Below are 19,895 nucleotides of genomic sequence, written 5' to 3'. Positions count from 1 at the left end.
GCAGAGGCCCCGGTGGTCGGTGCCTGGGTGGAGAAGCCCTTCTGGGCCGTCTAGTCTCTGCAGAGGGTTCCCTTCAGTCCAAACGCTAACACCGCCCTGGATGAGACCTAAATGAAGGCACGTGCTTTCTGGCTCCCCGGAGAGTTTCATTTAGGGACACAGAAATTTTTAGTTTCATCTCATTGTCCTGTGTCGTGTGATATCCTTATTTTTGTCAACCATTTTTTCAGTACCACGCTATTTACTGAAAAAAAATCTGCGTCTAGGTGGATCTGTGCAGTTCAAACCTGTGCTGATCAAGGGCTAACTGCGCTTCAGAATCAGGGCTGAGGGTCGGTTTCTTGGGGACTTTGACCCCAAGAAGAGTGGTGTTGGGGGGACACAAATGGTGGGGGCAGGGAGCAAAGCCTTCCTCTGAGGAAGGCAGGTGAAAGGCAGATGGGGCCCACCTGGCCATCGTCATTGTTAATCATCTGTGTGCCCTCGCAGAGTCCACCACAACCCTGCTCCATGGGACCTGCCGGGGAACCACAGAGCCCCGCCCACCGTGACAGCATCCCCGGTGGGCGGTCCACACACCCCCCAGGTCCCAGGGACCACCGTGTGCCGCTCCTCTTCTAGGAGACTCGCCGGCCACGCTCCCTAGTCTGACTTCACGTGCACTCAGCCATCTCTCCTTCAAAAGACCTTCTGCCTTGTACCAAGAAAGGTCATTTCCCTTTAAATTCAGGCTTTTCCAAACTTTCTTAAACCTAAGTCCTCTCCAGTGTTTGCAGAACCTCCGTCAAAAGCCACACAGAACAAGTGTTCCGTGCGGGGGTCCCTGTGGGAGTGTGGCTGTATGAGAACGCGGCAGTCAAAGCGCGCTCAAGCAGGCCTTCTTTCATCCCGAGCCCCTTCGCCGGTGCTTGCAGCAGGAGTCCGAAAGCCACAAGGTGGGCAGAGCGGGACAGCGGTGGGCTGGGCAAGGCCAGCCCTGAGGGGAGGGCGCTCGTCAGGGGTGGCAGAGGGTGATCGTGGGTGAGGAGGGCGACCTCACGTCAGGGTCACGAAAGTCAAAGGCCAACTTCCCCGACGGAGGGAAACTCAAGACAGGGCAACTGAATGGGGCAGGATTCTGAGTGGGGTCCTCCTAGTGAAAAGTGTTTCTATGACAACCAGCAGGCCGGAGGCACCACAGCTCGAGGGTCCATGCGTGTTGAGGGGGCGGCAGGGGTGGTGACATCCCAAGGCATCATGGAAGCGCTTAATGTTCACATGATTCAGGGAATAAAGTTCTTTGCCTGGTACATTTCATCAATTTCATTTCTTTAATCTGAAGCCAAGGGTCACAGGGCCTGCCTGGGACCCGCCCCTCATGGCACCTGCTCCCCCCCACCCCGTGACTCAGCGCTGCTCTGGGGGAGTGAGGCCTGCTCTCGGGATGCTTCCCCTAAGGGGGTCCCCAGAGTCGCCACCAGGTGACCTCTGACACTCTCACCCTGTCCAGGGGTGACGGGACCATTTGTTCAGTTCTGTTTTCCTCTAACTCTGTATCAAAATAACAGTATAAGTAAACTTCATTGAACTCGATTCACTAATTGCCCAAAATACCGTAAGAAGTAAACAAAGGGAGTGAAAGGCGCTCAGTTGTGTCCAACTCTTCATGACCCCATGGGCTGTACAGTCCACGGAGTTCTCCAGGCCAGAATACTGCAGTGAGTAGCCTTTCCCTTCCCCAGGGGATCTTCCCAACCCAGGGACCAAACCCAGGTCTCCCACATTGCAGGCAGATTCTTTACCAGCTGAGCCACCAGGGAAGCCCAAGAATACTGGAGTAGGTAGCCTTTCCCTTCTCCAGGGGATGTTCCTGACCTGGGAATCAAACTGAGGTCTTCTGCATTGCAGGTAGATTCTTTACCAACTGAGCTGTCAGGGAAGCCCATAGCTCACTACCAGAAGGAAGCAAAGAAATGTGAGTAATAACTCACAGCCTGACTTTGGCCTTCCCCTGCATCTTTAGGGAAAACAGTTCACTTCCCCCAGAATGGGAACGACAGTGACTGTCACGGGGCTCTTCAAGCTCCATGACAACGCTCCAGCCTTACCTCCCCAGCACCTCTGGCCACTCTGTCCCCAAACACCCAGCTCCTTGCCTTGGGGTCCGTGCAGCCTGGAGAGGAGCTGCAGGACCGCCCTGCCCAGGATTCATGCAGTGACCCACCCCACCCCGGGAGGCACAACACTCTCAGCCACCCTTGAGCTGCCAACTCCCCATGGGCCAAGAACGTCTGGAGAAGTAAGAAGTCATGTCCCTCTGGGTCGTGGGGATTCTCCAAAGCTGGTGAAGGGGTTTCTCATCAATCTAACCTGACCTCCACCCCAAGGCACACTACCCGCTGGTGACCTGACCCCGGAAGAAAGGTAAGACCTCCATGTCTTCCATGCCTACCTCTTGAACTGGTGCAAAGGGACGGAAGAATTCTTTCTAGATGACCCCCTGGGGTGGCCATCGACCTCCCTGAAGGTGGTCGTGGCCAGTGTGTGTCACAGGTTGGTGGAAAGCACGCAGCTGCATCTAGAAAGCTCTTGGTGGGAGCCGGGTCTCCACTCTCGCATGGATTTTCCTGGGCACAGGGTTTGCCTGACCTTCTACTTATCCCAGCCCCTTGCCATTCAATACACAGTCTCTACAAAGGTGGGGCTTAAAATCTTGGTTAAAAGGAAACTAAATTAGACTCATGAAAGATTTACTTGCTGTTGGGGAGCGTTTTCCTAAACTTCCTACGACCACAGTTGGCACAGACTGTTAGTCTATTTGCAGGGGCTCAGGGGAAGAGATTACCGAGGTGCTGGAGAAAAGAGCGTGAGCAAACACCTCACACGTGTGTTCACTTCCCTGTTGCCCTGTGCCCCGCACACCTGGCCACCAGGGTAGGTGGCCGAGGTGCCAATGAAGAGTCATTAAGTTCACCCACAGGGCTCGCGAATACCCCTCTGGACAGAGAGGACTCCTGTGTCTTAGTGAAAAGGGAGTGGCTTGGACAACAGTTTCGTGGACACAGCATCTGAGAACCAGCAACCGTGGGCTCACAACGTAAACCTTTATATAAGACCCCAGAGTGTCCGTCTTGAGAGAGATGCTTTGAAGTCCTCAAGAGGAAAACAGTCTCTCCGGTTGGAAATAATCAGAATATGAGCAGAAAGGATGGACGCTGACTCCGATAAGTCTATAGTCAGACATCATACTCCCTGCTCAGTCTGTCTTCATAGTAACATCCGGGAAGCTCTAGTTACTAGTCGGTCATTTCAGATGGAAACCAGATTCATGCAAGAGAAGCCCCCTCCCAGCTCCATGCAAGCCTGGGCTGTATACCAGGATTGTGGGATCTGCACTCATGGTGGCTGTTTTGGTAAAAAACAAATAAATATCCTGAGATCTGCTTTCTCGGAAGGAGGAAAAACCAGGTGTGGGTGAAGCTGACAGAGGCCCCCCGTGGGCCTCGAGTGAGCATCTACACTCGGGGAGACTTGGGGACACTTGTGAAGGGTCGGCCGACACCCGGACACGACTGTTTCTGGAATGCAACAGGAGACGCAGAGAGGGTATCGGACAAACTCAGGGGCTTTTCACTCAAGGGCAGAAAGCAGGACCACCCAGTTAATAATTTATCTTTTATTCAAATCGTTGAATACTTTATATTACAGTAAATTTGATTGAAAAAAAATGAGGAAAGAAATCAATTTTTAAAAATACACTCATGTTGAAATCAAATAAGCTAGCCAAACGAGAGTACAAACCCAGGAACCCTGCGGGTTGGTTGGCTTTCCAGGATATGAATACCACTGAGTCTATATACAGCTCTATAAATGCCAGAAAAGTCATTCGTTAAACACTTCAGAGAAAGGCGCCAACAGCCGGGGAAGGATGCGGTCCCCGCTCCCGTCCTGCGGACCGGGCGGCCGGTCTTGGCCGTGCCGGGGCGGGAATCCAAGTGCAAGGCTGGGGGCGAGAGCCTGGCCCACTGGCTTTCATGCAACTTCCATGAGTTACGCACTGTGCAAATTAAGGCTTCTTATAGGTCGAATGGTCGATACACACTTTTTTTTTCTTAAAAAAATAAGCACAGTAAAGGTGGTATCATGAGAACCTGAAGAGGTGAGACCTACACCCCAAGTCTGGAAAAAAGTCTGACATCTCAACTCCATTCTCTCGGACACACATGTGAGCACATAGGCACATGCGTGCGCGTGCGCGCACACACACACACACACACACACACACACACACATCGATCTTTGGGTGGGTTGTTTGACTTCACCAGCTGGCGAGAGAAATACTGATAAGTGTGCTCTGTGCACCTGGGATCGAAGACATCATGCAAAAAAAAAGAAAGGCTGCAGCTGTTACTGACTCGAGAGGCAGAGAGCGGGCGGCCCCCCCCTCCATAGCCCAGGCAACTGCGGACCCACGCGTGTGCGCACGCACACACCCGTGTGCCCTGACGCCACAGAAGCAAAAGGGAAAAGAGACAGAGCGGTGGAGTCTAACTGAGAGGATACATCGTGGACCAGTTCAAAGCGTCTGAGCGCGCCCACAGCCTCCCCCTGCTTAAAGGATGGACAGGAAAGCTTACCCCCTGCCGGCAGGAAAAAACTGTTGGTGGTGTTTTTTTTTTTTTTTTTCCTTTTTCGCAAACCTGAGTAATTGTCAAAAGTCAATAAATAGGAGGAGAGAATTAAATGCTAAAATATAATGATCAAATACCCTACAAGGCCTAAAGCAGCAAGGGTCTTCCTCAAACGCAGCCCTCGGTCCCAAGACGTGTCCGGCCGCAGCGCCTTTAAGAAGCGCACGGTGGCCACGCTCAAGGCGAGGGCTGGGGACAAACCCGGGGCGTGCGCCGCCATCAGCGGCCGCGCCTCCACGACCCCCGCGCCCACGGAGAGGGGCGCCCCCCTCCTCCCCCACCACCAACACTCTTCCCTTTTTTGGACAGTTTTCGTTAAAGGCCAAGGACAGAAGCATCACGGAGTCCCGTCGGATTTGGTCGGAAGCGGCGCGCGTGAGCCTAGACGTGCAGGAGGTCCTCGTCGCTGTCGTCGTGGAAGGCGCTGATGGGCGTGGCCGCCGCGCGGGGCCGCCCCCGGCGCGCCGGCTCCCCGCGCACCAGCCCCACCCGGTCATCCGCCCGAGGCGGCAGGGGTGCCTTGCGCGGCAGCGGCCGCAGCGGGGGGCCACCTTCGGCGCCGGGTGCCCGGCCCGGCGGGCGCACCTTCACCTCGGGCAGCGTCAGGACCTCGTCCTCGCTGTCCTGCTCGTCGCCGTGCAGGGCGCTGAGCGCGTCGGCGGCTCTCACCGACTTGGCGGCCACATGCCCGTTCTCCTGGCTCTCCTTCCCGGGCCGTGGCGCCGGCGGCTGGACCTCCTCCATCAGCCACTCGGTCTCGTTCTCGTCCGCCTCCTCCTCCTTGTTCACCTGCCGGGACACCGCAGGGGCTGTGGGCCCACCTGAGACCTCGTCTAACCACCCCCGAAACCCCAGCAGGGGGAGGAAGGGGAAGGCTGGCAAGCGCCAGCTCCTGCTGAAATCCGACCAAGAAGGACAGGGTCAGGGACTCGGGGACGGCCGAAGGTGAGAGGAGCCCCGTGGACAACACCACGTGGACGTGTGCGGTTGAGGGAGACCTTCTAGAAAGCAGCTGGAAGGAGAATCAAGAGCCAGGAGTGCATTTACGCCACCTGGGCACAACTGCTAGAAACTCAACCGGAAGAAACCATCCAAATGCCAGAGGCGCAACATTTCCAGTGCCACACTTTTTGCAGAAGAGCCAAAAGAGTAGAAACGACCTGAATATTAAATGCGGTAAGAATTTAGCTGCCATCACAGTTAGAAAACCTTGAAGAAGAAAGGACAAAGAATGTGTTCAGGTTGAGAGCTACGAGAGAGAGTTTCCCCTTTGGCGGTTTCCAACGGCCCGGGGTGATGGTTTCCTTGCAGCCACTGCCAACATGGCAACAACACGTGGACCATGTGTGTGTGTCGGGGGGGGGGGGTCGGGGAGGGGTCGGGGAGCCGCTGGAGGCCTTGGCAGGCCTTACCTTCGAGTACTTGTATGACACGTTCGCGCTCCGGCGGCAGCAGTTGGTAAGCCTGCTCATTACCATCTCCCTGCAAAGGGTGTTCCAGTTACTCCAGCCTGGAGCCGCCCCACCCGGGAACCTCCCCTACTGTGCCCCCCGACAGGAGGCTGTGCCCACCCAAGCACACGCTCCCTCAACCCACAACAGCAGGGCTGGGAGCCAAGTCAAAGGAAGGGAGGCTATGGAATCAGGAGAAGCAGATTCAAACCCTGTATGCAAAGACACACCCCGTCTTTGCGGTGCTAACAGAGACCACAGTGAGTTACCCTGCACCTCTGCACCTGCTTTTCCCCACACAGATGGAACGATCCCACACCTCCCCGCCACCCCAAGGCTGTGCTGAGATTACCGAGCTGAGTGGCGAACCCAGGGCCAGCTCCAACCCAGACCTCCCACCTGACTCCTGCGTCGGGCTGATGGCCTCTGGGGCCGGGGTGGTGGCAGTCAGCACTTCCTGCCTCTGGATCGGTGGGCAGGTGAGGGGGGAGACAGGAAGCCCCAGAGCCGGCCCATCCCTGCCCTTGGGACATGGCTGACCATACGCAGAGCCCTGGGCCTCGTTCACGGGTGACGTGAAACCTGCTGAACAGTCACGCTGGCCTGCCTCTGAGTGACAAGACCTTTCACCCCCCAAAGAAGAGACTATGGATGGGGGTGAGGTCACAGCCTGCACCTCGTAAATGCTCCCCTCTTAAGGGCAGGGGTCAGTTGATCAGAAGGCAGTCAGCTCACATGGGGACATGTACAGCGAGCCATGTCCTGGGAACAGGGCAGGCTCGGGCTGAGGCCCATGGGGCATCTGGCCATGTGACCTGACAGCTCAGACGCAGGGACAGTCATTGCAGGAAGCTTTACACGACACAGCATTCAGAGTCTTAAGAGCTCCAACTGCTGCTGCTCAAGAGGAGGAAGCCAGGGCTTGACTCTGGGCCTCCGGCCTGGGCCCCCGCCTGGACCCTCCTCTCTCCTTACCGGCGCTCCTTCTTGTACAGCAGCAGGGTGAGCAGGCAGCCAGTGAGCGCCACCAGCAGCAGGCTGAGCACCGCCCCGACCGCCTGGCTGCGCTCCGAGAGCCCCTTGTGCTCCTGGGTGTCGTCCCCCGCAATCTCCTCGTCGAAGCCCGCCCTACAGGGAGACCACAGCGCTCAGCCCCACTGCCCGGCAAGGCCCGGGCCCTGACTGTGCACACCCACACCCAGGAAGACACGAGCCACCAGCTGGGAGAACCCCCGCGGGCAAACCCCTCTGATGCCGAGACTGAGGCAGAGATCAGGAAAGACACTGCCTCGACCATTTGAGCCTCCATCACTAAGGGGACGAGGAGAGCTGCTTTGGAGAACATGCCTCGCCCCCCTGCAGCCTTGCTGACCCTGCTGCCAGGCCCCAAGGGCACAGGGGCGCTTCTGGAGCAGAGACTTAGGGGGACACACCAGCTGCCTTGGTCTTCCAGGACCACGATTCTGCTCTGGGAAGACACGGGGTCACAACCCAGGTAACGACTTCTCCCTCACAACAACTCCTCTCGGGAGCCAGCCTTGGCTCTCTGGGGCTGGGGGATGCTGTGGGCCAGCGCCCCACTTACCCCAGCGGGCACACCGCAGAGGTGTGCCAGGAGAAGAGGTACTGGCAGTCGGCGGTCTCATGGCTGAACTCGGGGATCCCATCCTTCACCAGGGGGTCACAGTGGAAGAAGATGGTGGAGGACACAGACTTTGTCTTATCTTTTCCACACTTGGAGGACGAGGCAAATACCACATCCAGGTCGCCATCTGTCAAAAAGGCACAGCAGCATGAACACGGTGCTTCGACAGCGGGCTGAGTTTACTTCTCCGTCATCTGCGAAAGGTCTGCAGAAACTTAAAGTCAGACGAAAGGGCCCTTCGTCTCATGTCCCGGAGGAGCTCTTCACAGACTGCTCACACACAATATGGAGCCCCTGTCCTAAGTCAGGAAGCGGGAGAGACTTGAACCTTGCCCTAAGACAGGTCTGGCCTCTGTCCTCAGCAAACAACACGATGTGGAGTGGGGGCTGCCCACGTCTCAGTCTGCCTGGACACCCAGGTTGACCATGTAGGCAACCAATCAACCAGCAAATCAGCCAACCAACCAGCCCACTAACCAACCAGTCAACTAGTCAACCAGCCAACCAACCCACTAACCAAAGAGTCAACCAACCAACTAACCAACCAGCCAGTCAACCAACCAACCAACCAACCAGTCAACCAACCAGTCAGCAAACCAACTAAAAAACTGACTAATCAGTCAAGCATACACAATGAAGAGCCACTAAACCCCTGGACACGGAGGCACGGGTGGGCCTCCCTGGTCAGCTCCCGAGCTTCCGTGCGTGTTGTCACACATTCATACTGTCACACACTTGTACGTTAACACCTCCTGACTCCACAGGGAGAAGACACCAGAAATGTCTGGCTCCCTCCTGGACTTTACCCTACAGTGCTTTTCCCACTGGCTGGTTTTAATTTATATCCTTTCACTGAAATAAACTGTAAGCATGACTAAGACAGCTTTTCGCAGTACCTTTCTAATGAGCTATCACACCTAAGGAGCGCCCCCTGAACCTGCAGCTGGTGTGAGATGCAAGGGGTCCCTGTGTAGACCCTGCCTTGTGAGGACAGCTTGGCGGCCAGTTCGCAGTCGGCCCCCGCTAGAGGGCCAGGGTGTGCGGTGTGTGCGGCGGACTGAGTGGAGGCCAGCCCTGAGGGCGGCCATGTGGGCTGGGCTCAGGGGACCCCCGGGGTCCTCACTGGTACGTACCCGGCTGAGCTGTGACCTGAGAGGGCTGCCTCACAGCCTGGACTGTGGACACAAACCCATGAGGTTGGTGAGGAGCCCAGGTGGCAACACCGAACCTCAGCCAGAGATCGGCCTGGCGGCCTCCCGCCCTCTGGAATGAACGCAGACGCGTGGCAGGGTGGGGTTAAACTGCACTTCTTCCTGGTACGTGGACAAAGGTCTTAAAACCAAACCTATTTCCTACTGGTGGTGAGTGAATGGAGTGAAAAGGTAAGAAAGGGATTTAACTAACCAAGAATAAATAAATGCACACACACAGATGTACGCATGTACACACACACACACACTCTCTAAGCCTGGGGACTGCAGGAGGCCAGCTAGACTAGACATAGGCCTTACAGACATAAGGTTCTCAGCCTGGTACCTGGGCCCCTGCTCAGGGCTGCAGCGTGGAGCTGGGCCACTGCTGCAGACCCACCAGCGGCAGTGCCGCTGGGTGAGAGAAGGGAGCCCCAAGCTGGGTGTGGCAGGGGGGAAGTGGGGTGGGGGTGAGCAGGCCGAGGTGTGCCAGCGGGAAGGCCCGAGGAGAAGTGGCAGGGTGCCTGCAGGTGCTCTTGATGGGGAGGCGTGGACGCGAGCCAGGCTGACCTGGCAGGACTCTGCCCAGCTCCAGTGGGCACTGCCAAGCACAGAGACTGGCTTATTTACCACCTGTGCATGGAAACCTCTCCGAGACTCCACCTAGTCAGGGAGCAGCTACCCACCCCCACCTCCTCTAGGGGAGGTCAAAAGTCAGCTGGTTTTGTAAACACATTTAACTGTTTTTAAAAAAATCAAGTTCATTCACCTAGTTCAAAAATCAAACCATGAAATGGTTTACAGAGGAAGACTAGTTGTTGAAAACAAAAACACACGAGCTGCCTCCTGGAAATATTCTTTCCAGGTCAAGAAGGAATTAGGAAAGACATGGGTGAGGGGGATGAGGAGGCACAAATGTCCAGTTGCATGATAAAAGAGCGTACATATGAAGTGCAGAGTATGGGAATATAGTCAATAATTATGTCCCTTCTTTGCGTGGTGACAGATGACAACCAGACCTAGTGTGGTAATGATACTGAAGTGTACGGAAATGTTTAAAATGCTATGTCATGCAACTGGAACTAATATGGCACGGCAGGTCAATTACGTTTCAGAAACAAACCAACAAACTCACAGAAAAAGAGAGAAGCTTTGCAGTTACCAGGGGTGTAATACTCAGGATGCCACACACCACATGCTAAATATAACAAACCCTGCTGTATGTCAAGAGAATAAATCCTAAGAGTTCTCACTACAAGAGAAATATATTTTTTTTCCTACTTCTTTACTTTTGTACCTATAGGGCATGATGGACAGTCACCAAGTTTACTGTGATAATCATTTCATGATGTATATAACTCAGATTGTTATTCTGGACACCTTAAACTTATACAGTGTTAGTCGTTCAGTCGTGTCCGACCCTTTAAGACCCCATGGACGGCAGCCCCCCAGGCTCCTCTGTCCATGGAATTCTCCAGGCAAGAATACTGGAGTGAGTTGCCATTTCCTTCTCCAAGGGATCTTCCCCACCCAGGGAGCGAACCCAGGTCTCCTGCATTACAGGCAGATTCTTAACCATCTGCGCTATGGCTCTATGTCAATTTTATCTCAACAAAAGGGAAGGAAAGAAAGAAACACAGGACGAAGCTGCATCCATGTAGCGGAAGGCCTTCCTCCATACCCACTGTGGACACTTGGGCCAGGCCTCCCTCTTTTCATCCTTTTGACAAATACAAAATCTCTTACCCTCCCCTAGTAGCATCTGAAGTTTCAAAGAAGCATCAGGATGAAAACCAAACCAACCAGAAGTAATTCTGGCTGTGGTCCTCCACACCCACCTCACCACCTCTGGTTTAGTCCAGGCTTTGCTCATCTGTTTAGGATCTAAGTCTTCCTGACAGTGAACCATTGGGACTCTGACATGTGCTGCTCAGTCCACAAGACACAGGACTGGACCTGGGCCTTTCATGTTAAAACCGATCTGACGTTTTAACCGAAGGGAGTGTATGTTCATGAAAAGGTTAATGTGCCTCCGAGGAAGCTAAATGTGGCACGCGGGTGGAGAGAATTACCTTGGACGTAGTATCTGGTTTGGTTGGAGGTTCCGACTTTGCGACTGAAGTGCTGGTCGTTGGCCTTCCTCTGACAGATGTTGGCCCCGGAGCAGGCGGGGTTGCTGGAGCCCGTGATGGATGAGAGCTGGATCTCGTACACATACTTGTCCCCGTTGGTCCTCATGTCCCCGGAGGCGCTGAATCGTCTGAAGAGACAGAAAAGGGCTCAGGGACAGCCCTAGATCCCGGGACCCACCTAGTGACGCTGCTAAGAAACTTTAAAAAGAGAAACTAGTAAAGCCAGAAGGTTCCTCATCAAAAATCAGACCAGAAGGTTCCAGCTCCGACCTCTGGGCTTATCACAAATGCTAAGAGGAAGAGCGACGTTATTTTCACATTCAAGAGACCTCACCATCTTTGGGGTTCGACTCCAACAGTTAAGCAATGTCTGCCCTCTGTTTGAGCCAGACGTGACAAGGGTATTTGGAAATGGCAACTAAAACACGCAAACACACGGACGTCTTCATCTCACAGCCTTCAGCCGGGCAAAGACGGGGGGATTATGGGGCGGCGCTGCCACAAAACGGCCCCACTTACTTGAAGTAAATATCCCCGAGGCTGAAGCTCCGGCCGTTGGCGGGATTGATGATGGTCCCGTTCACCATCTGCACCTCCTGAGGCTTCACGGCACAGGCCGCTCGCGAGTCCCAGCTGAAGTGGTAGGTGCAGCTGTCGATGTCGAACCTGCAGAGGCACGTGGACCGCGGTCACGGCTGCCCTTCCACCCGCCTGCCAGGGCCCCGGGAGCCCCCCCACTGCCCAGCTGCCCTTCCGCCCTGGGAGCCCCCAACCGCCCAGCTGCCCTTCCATCCCAGGAGCCCCCCACCGCCCAGCTGCCCTTCCGACCCAGGAGCCGCCCACCGCCCAGCCCTCCCCGCCCCCAGCCAGGGACCAGCCACTCTAGGCTGGGAGGGCGACCTCATCTCCCTTCCCCAACACCATCCAGCTCAACCAGTACGTGAAAAAAAAAAGCAGGCAAGCACTTCAACATGTAACTTTTTTACATTTAGACACTGGGCAACATCTAACAGCTGGGAAAATCTGCTCCCATATTTTTGAAAGCCTGCTTTACAAGCATTGATTTCGACCCTTTGACAGTTCCTGGGTCTCCCCTTTCCCAAGCCCCGCTTCTATAATGAAAGCGTGTCTGTTCACCAAGCACAGCTCACACGCTCCCTCTGCTGGCCAAATGCCCTCCTAGCACCAGAGGCAGAGATTTCCAGCAAAATAAAAGGGCATTCCAGGTGGTGCCGCCCCACCTGCCGGGGGTCCCAGACCGGCTGCCTGAACAGCTAGCCATGGGCGGCACCGATCAGTGAAGCCTTAGTTACACTGCGACCTTGAAGATGAGCCCAGTGAAATCCCACTTTATGCAACTGCTTTATCAGTCTCGTGCACGGGTGCCAGCCTCCATCCAGGACTCCTCCCTTGCGGAGTGGCCCTGGCCCCATCAGGCTAGGGGTCTCAGGGGCCGGTCCCCCCCTCGCTACTGTGACAGCCCCAGTATCCTCTCTGCAGCACGCACACTAAGCCGCCAAGCAGAAACCGTGGGGAGGAGCTCTGACGGGGGCCCAGCCCGCCCAGCACCCAGCTCCCCCCTGGGCTGGGGGACCCCGCACCCTCACCTCGTGAACGAAGGCCGCCCCACTGTCTTGGCACAGGTCAGCTCAATGACAGCAGACGCCGTCTTATTGTCCCCACAATGGTGGCCTTTAGAGTAAGTTACGATGACTCTGTCATCTGAAACACAGACCATTGAACTGACGTTATCTCTAGGGCATCCTAGAAGCCTCAAGGTCACAAGTGGCTCTGGAGACTCATCGCCCTGGCGGTCAGCACTGCCAGCCTGGTGACTCGCACCTGGCCCGCGTCACTACCTGTGTGGCCAGAGGAGACTGCGGGTCATACCTCAGCCCCTACCTGTGAGCACTCGCCTGTGTGACAGGGAGACCCCAGGGCGTGCAGCTCAGGGCCGAGCGGGGAGCCCCCTGCACGGCATGTGTGCAGGGCTAGACTGCAGGTCACGGCGGCAGCCTGAGGTCCCCAGCAACCTCTGTGCCAGCCCAGCGCTTCCCCCACATGCCCCGGGACGAACAGGGCAGGGGCAAGACCTCCACCCCGCAGAGAGACGGCCCACACAGGACCGCCCTAGTCTGCTCGGTCTCCTGGCTCCACACACGGCTCTTCCTGCTTCTGAAGAGGGCGTGGCTGAGGAACCAGCAGAGCCCTAGTCTGCAGGGGCCAAGGCAAGCGGGGACACGCTTTCAGCGGCCCGGCTCCCAGGGGCCAGAGGTTCTGAGAGCTGCCCTGGGGACCCCCAAGCCCAGCCCCGCTCAGCAGACGGACGGTGGCTCCAGGGGCCGGGACACAGCGGTCTCAGGCCTGGCTCTTGGCACAGGGCGGTCCTCGGACCTGGCACTCACACCCAACCCACATCCTTAGGGGCAGTGGGCCCAGAATGGGCAGTGCCAGCTGTCAGGGGTCCTCCAGGCACGGCCGAGGCACAGGGGCCACTCAAGGGGAGCTGAGGGGTGAGACCCAGGCTCCCGGCCCCCGTCACGGTCAAAGCTACTCTGGGTGAATTTGTTATAAATAATTGGGCTTCTCTGTAAAATTCTGGAAGTTTCCCAGCTTTGAAGAGAAATGCTTAAACTTCTGGAATATGGAAACAACAGGTGGAGGTCTTGCTCAAGTGCTCCCCCCACGGCAGACAAGATGGGCAGCACTCTTGACCTTCCAGGCCTCGGCACTCAGCCTGAGAAGTGGACTAAGACGCTGACCTGGAGAACTGCTGAAAGTTACACGTGCACACACACATATATGACACACACACATATGACACGCACACATATATGACACACACACATATCAAGCACAGTTTCTGAGGACTGTTGGTTTCTGTGATAAGAGTCCATCTCTTCACCCCATAAGGTGATGTCCCCTAAGTGAACGTGGGGTCACGGTGATGGGCCTTAGACGGTTGTCCTGTTGGGGCCTGAGAGGCAAGATCCCACCTGGCGTGTCAGAGAACAGGAGGTCTCACTATGCTTTTCAGGAGGCTTCAACCTCCTAGTCTTTGCACTCGGCTGTGGGAAGACCCGGGTCACACGTCCACACGATGACGAGGCACAGGAAGAGAACCACCCTCAGCCCCCGGTGCCCTTCACGGCAGCAACAACCAAGGTCTCCAAGGTCAAGGACTGGGAGGTCTGGACACTTCTGCTGGGGCCCAGGTGGAGGGTGACTTCACCCCCACTTCCAACCTGCAGAGTCGGGGGTTTCTCTCTAGGGTGACAGCTGTCCTCCAGAATTTCCTTTCTCCATTTCAACAGCTCGAGCAGACTGTTTCCCTGTGCTTTCATCAGGACAGCTTGGAGACCGGCCCCCCCACCCCGCCGCCCCACAGCTGAACAGGCACAGTGGCGGTTTTCTTTCTTGTCCCTTCCACCAGCCCTGACTGTCCCTAAAAGAAGAAAGCCCAACCTTCTCCCTTCGCGTGACGAAAGAGTCTTTCACTCAACAACCAACTGCAAAAGAAATTCTCCATCAGAACTATTAACGAAGAGCTTCATTTTCCGATGTCAAATTATTAAGACATTTACGAGGATGCATCTGGATGGTCCTGACCACGTTTTCGTGTTTGTCGTTCAGCTTCTCCCGAATAAACCCATGCCAGTGTACGGGGAGACTCAGGCACTCGGCCCACAGTTGGAGCAGGGACTCGGAGGAACCCTGGACATCCCAAGACCACCCAGCCCTCTAGACACAGACCGGGACCTGCCGTCTCAGAGAACATGAGCGTGCTTATCTAACGCTTCAGGAGGCCCCAGGCTGCCTGAGAAACGGTTACTGAGAATAACACTCCTGCAGGTTCCGACGGAAGCCAGCGCTGACCCTCCAGTCCCAGGACGACACCCTCATCTTCCCAACTCAGAGGCGACACGTGTGACCGCAGGGCCTTACCTACAACATCCAGCTTCTGCGTGTGAACGAGCCCAAGGACCTGCACCTCGCCAGAGGCACTCCTTTTGCACACGCTGGCTCTCTCCGAGCAGTCCTGGGGTCCCTTGTGTATTTTCTGACACAGGTTGATGTAGTACCTGCAGAACGACACGCGGGAGACGAGCAAGGTCGGCGTCTGTCCCGACACGCTTGGGGGCAGCTCTTCCCACCCTTTCAGAAGAGGCTACCGTCCAAGCGTCTCCCAGCTCCTCTGGACACAGCCCTGACAAAGGTCTCTGGGTAAACAAAGGCCAGAGAGTGGGTGGACGCTGAAAACACACGCGGGGGACACACGGGGTGAGTCCCGAGACTCAGGCGGCTCCGAGTCAGGACAGGCAGAGGCTGAAACCTTAGCAAGGTGTCCCCCGTCTTCAGGTTCCCGAGGCTTCCGGGTCCACACTCCCCACTGCTCTAAGCGTGGAGCGGTCGGGCCAGCATGGCCGAGGTAGTCGGGGAAGCAAACCGGGGCAAGTTAACACCCCCATCAACTCAACACAGACGGGTGGTTTAGTCAAAGTCATGTCCGACTGTTGCGACCCCATGGACTGTAGCCTGCCAGGCTCCTCCATCCATGGGATTCTCCAGGCCAGGATACTGGAGTGGGTTGCCATCTCCTTCTCCAGGGGATCTTCCTGACCCAGGGATGGAGCCTGGGTCACCCACACTGCAGGCAGATTCTTTACCAACTGAGCTACCAGGAAAGCCCAACACGGACAGCGTCCCAGACAAGAAGCAAACCGCGCCTGATTCCATCGGGCCTGCAGCTGCTCACCAGCTGCTTTGGGATCTCAAGGCTGGCTTTAGCTGCCTCTGCTTCCAAACCCCCGGAATACACCAGGCCTGCCCAAGCAGAGGACCGAGGCCATCCCACCTTCAGAATCGGAGCTTGAAGCTCTGCGCACTCGCCCCGTCAGGACGCCAGGCCTGCGACGGACGCGGCCGGCGGGCTGGTGGGGGGAGGTACTCACGAGGCTCCGTCATGGACGAAGGACCAGGAGCCGGTGAGGGACGAGAGCAGCCGCAGGTCGTAGGTCCGGTGCTTATGGACGAACTTGCACTCCATCTTCTTTGGGGGGCAGACCACCTTCGTCTTCCACTCGAAGGTCACCTCGCACCCACGCACCTCGCTGAAGACCTGGGGCCGCCCCACGTCGGCATCCTCGTCGCACTTGAAGATGATGGTGGATGTCCGGTGGCTGGTGGCTGGGGCGGCACGCGAGGCGAGTGTCAGGCCCCCCGCCCAGCCGGGGTGCCCGCCTTTGCGGCACTGGCGCTGAGGGGTGCTGTCCGTCCCCAGCCACTCCCCACTTCCTTCTGTGTTTCATTCCCATTTCAACTCTAAAATTAGGACCAAGTTCCCCTTCCACACTTAACCATCCCACAGCAACAGTACAACTCCTTGCGAACAGGTATTACTTGATTAAAGTACGAATGATAACGATAACAATAAGAATCCTGTGATAAGCTAAAAATATGTCATCTAACCTACCAGGAAAAAGATCCTGTCGTAATAAGCCTCCAAAGAAGGCTACAGGAGTCCCTTGTAGACTTAATGTTTCTAATTCCATGTGTGTGTGTGTGTGTGTATGTGAGTCACTCAGTCGTGTCCAACTCTTTGTGACCCCACGGACTGTAGACCGCCAGGCTCCTCTGTCCATGGGATTCTCCAGGCAAGAATACTGGAGTGAGCTGCCGCTCCCTTCTCCAGGGGCTCTTTCCGAGCCAGGGATTGAACCCAGGTCTCCTACACTGCAGGCAGCTTCTTTGCTGTCTGAGCCCACAGGGAAGCCCTAATTCCTCAACATGTATAACTTTGTTCCATGGCCACTTACAAGAACTAAACAACTTGTCGTGCACCCGTCCCGTCACTTTCCTTGAGAACTCACATCTGTCTGTGCCCTGCATGTTACTAAGACTCTCGTGGGTCCATTCTCTCCACGGCAGCAAGGGCACTGAGAGCCTCCCCGACCCCTGCCCGGCACAGCGCACTGCAGAGCCGACAGTCAGCAGACGAGGCCCTGAAGACCTGAGGACCCCTCACCACCCTGCAGACCTGGGACAGCAGCAATTCTAACGAGTGTGGACATGAGCCCACACAGAAAAAGCTGGCATGCAGACACAAGCGCCTGGAGCTGGGGAGGGGAAGAGCTGACCGCCCCACACCTATCTGTCACCTGGCCCCCTAGAGCAATTAAGGATGACTTTTCTTTACGGAAAATAGCCCCGGCGAGAAAACACCACATGCAACAGAAGCGCTGCCGCTAATGCGGACAGTCCAGGAAGATCTGAGCATGAAGCCAGGCCTCCAGCGGGTGCAGGGCTACCGCGCCGGCCAGCGGGGGCCCCAGCGCGTCCACTTACAGTGCTTGCAGAAGCCCCACTCGTGGTCTCTGTCGTAGTTGGCGGTGGTCGCGCACCAGAGCCTGGCCCTGCTCTCCACGACACACTCCTCGTAGCTCTTCCCATTGAACACGAAGGGGAACACACACGGGTCGCCGTCCTCAGTTTCTGGGAAGGGGAAATCAGAGTGACCCTGATTATCTGCACCGCGTCAGCTGCGCCTGGCAGGGGCAGTCACCTTGAACGACGATTCCCCGAGGGAAGCCCCCCTAAATTGACTGACTGTTCGTGGGCCCAAGCGCTCACACTCAGGGCTGGTAGGATGGACCGTTTCGTGTGCTGGGGCTCACGGCATCTGGAGCATCATTCCTGAGTTCCCTTCTGCTGCCGTGTCTAATTCCGTGTCTACTGGGAACAGACACTCCGCCCGCCTGCAAAGACTTACCCGGAGGGCAAGTGTCTCCGTTGGCATAACTCAGAATGACGGCTTCGTCCTGATGCCTGTAGTCCAGCTTCATGGACGCCAGCCGCCCGAAAGATGCCCCCTTGCTCCCAGACAGCAGGCAGACAGCGCCATCCTTGCAGCCTCCTTCGTCCAGGCCTGCAGCCGCGGTGCACACCCCCACACTGTAGGTGTGCAGGCCTCGGGTCACCTGCAGAGACACCGCCCCATGGTGTGACTGGGTCTCCAGGAGGGGCAAGGCCAGTGCTGGGGCGGGGGGGGGGGGGGGGGCACGAGCAGGAAGGCGGAGCTCTGTCCATGGGCAGTGCAAGTGCCTGAGAGCTCACCCTCCTTGGCCCCCCTGCAGAGCACGATGCCCTGGCCACTCCCGGGCACATCCCTCCTCACCAAGGCCGTGCCTCTTGGTGCAGCACTACAGACCATGCTCCCACGGGGCTCCGGCTGCCCGCCCCCTACCCTAAGCCACGTCTCCTGCCAGTAACCTCGGAGTGCTGAGGACTTGGGACTGAGCACAGAGCAGCCACGACCTAACTGAACATGGTTCTCGCTGGCTGCCCCGCCTCTGCAGGCTCTAAGCTACCGCACACCCGTCCTGGGGGCCTGCGCCGAGGCAAGGTCTCTTGTTCTGGGAGCCAGATGGCTGGCACCTGGGCATACGACTCAGAGCTCACCGCTCCCTGGCTGCCACACGCCAGGAGGCGCCGGGATCTTGTGGGCTTGGCCCACAGCCATGTGACTCAGTAACATCTACATCGCAGGGACAGCTTGGTCCACAGCTGTGTGACTCTGTAACGCCTATGCCACAGGAATGTGGGCCCCAGCCTCTGAAGCACAGCCCCTCGACATTCAGGCTGGGGCGAGAGCAGCCCCTGACACCCAAATGTGTCTCAGGTCGGGGCTAGAGGGTGGTCGCTGGGCGGCAGGCAGAGGCGGAGCCACGTGGGCTCCGCTGGTCCCACTCCCTCAGGCACGTGGTCACTCACATGGCCCTGAGCGGCCTCCTGCTCTCCATCCGCAACCTGGAACAGGCCCCATGACCCTCCTCACTGAATGACTGAATCCTCGCCAAACCCACGAGAAAGACTCACTCTGAACCGCGGGGCACAGCTAGGGTAAAGCCGTGACTGGTTGGCACACTGTCCAGCGCCCCTGGCAGGCCGAGCCCGCACTGGGGACAGAGTGAGGACCACTCCTGTCCATCCCCCAGACCCCCACAGTGCCTGAGGGACCGCAGGTTCTCCAGCGCTCATGGAGGCCGCATTGTAACACACAGAGGAGCCTGAGAGCGACGCCAGGCAGCAGGGGCCCCGAGGTCACAGGCTCTGGGGCACAGCGTTACCTTGAAGGTGTTCTTGGAGAGGCTGGACAGGTTGAAGCTGTAGTACAGCTGCTCGTCCGTGAGGGAGCAGCCCTCCATCTTCACTTCGTCGGGACAGACCAGCGGGGTCTCCCACTCGAACACGAAGTCACAGACGCTGGTCCTCAGCAGTTTTGGCGTCCCCTGTTTTGGGGGGCGGGGGCAGGTGTGAAATCCACGTGTATTAACAAGCACAGTAACCTTCCCGCTTCCCCCGCAGGGCCAGGGACCCCTGCCCCAGGCGCTGTGGGCTCAGAGATGCTCCCAGACCAGCAGGGGTCCCGGGTGACCCACGGTGGGCTCTCTCCAAGAGCAGGGAGCCACCGTCTTCGCCAGGGGCAAGCAAGCAGCAGCCCCACCAGGCAGGCCTGCCTGCACCCAACTCCCCTCCGCCCCCCAGGCCCCTGTGTCCCTGCACGTAGCATGCCAGCACTCCAGACCACCAGCTCAGAGAAAAGGGGGGGGGTCTTTAAACTTTCCGACAGGGAAGCCTGAGACACCAAAGAGTCTCCGGTGGCAGAGGAGGGAGCAAGCGTTTCCTGTACATTCGAGGGGCTGTCCCCACCCACGTCTCTGGAGACTGAGGGGATGTTTATACTGAGGGCGAGACACGATCCAGCCGGACATTCCACAGGCTGAGTATCTAAATAAATATCCATCAAC

The 19,895-nt window shown here is 57.0% G+C and overlaps 1 protein-coding gene across 1 annotated transcript in view; it reads right to left on the bottom strand.

Moving 5' to 3' along the window:
- Positions 1 to 3,640: 3,640 nt before the first annotated feature.
- Positions 3,641 to 19,895, bottom strand: part of IGF2R (insulin like growth factor 2 receptor) — a 102,683-nt gene continuing 86,428 nt past the window's right edge. The window contains exons 37-48 of the mRNA XM_052645461.1: positions 19,215 to 19,376; positions 17,858 to 18,065; positions 17,434 to 17,580; positions 16,041 to 16,275; positions 15,034 to 15,170; positions 12,696 to 12,810; positions 11,608 to 11,754; positions 11,029 to 11,216; positions 7,707 to 7,893; positions 7,097 to 7,249; positions 6,083 to 6,152; positions 3,641 to 5,459 (exon numbers count right to left, since the gene is read on the bottom strand). Coding sequence (XP_052501421.1) covers positions 5,052 to 5,459; positions 6,083 to 6,152; positions 7,097 to 7,249; positions 7,707 to 7,893; positions 11,029 to 11,216; positions 11,608 to 11,754; positions 12,696 to 12,810; positions 15,034 to 15,170; positions 16,041 to 16,275; positions 17,434 to 17,580; positions 17,858 to 18,065; positions 19,215 to 19,376 — 2,157 coding nt within the window. The 3' untranslated portion in view covers positions 3,641 to 5,051. The remainder of the gene's footprint in view (positions 5,460 to 6,082; positions 6,153 to 7,096; positions 7,250 to 7,706; positions 7,894 to 11,028; positions 11,217 to 11,607; positions 11,755 to 12,695; positions 12,811 to 15,033; positions 15,171 to 16,040; positions 16,276 to 17,433; positions 17,581 to 17,857; positions 18,066 to 19,214; positions 19,377 to 19,895) is intronic.

The sequence above is a fragment of the Budorcas taxicolor genome, chromosome 9 (genome assembly GCF_023091745.1).
Source record: "Budorcas taxicolor isolate Tak-1 chromosome 9, Takin1.1, whole genome shotgun sequence".
Lineage (NCBI taxonomy): Eukaryota > Metazoa > Chordata > Mammalia > Artiodactyla > Bovidae > Budorcas > Budorcas taxicolor.
This window is presented reverse-complemented; position numbering and strand designations above follow the sequence as displayed.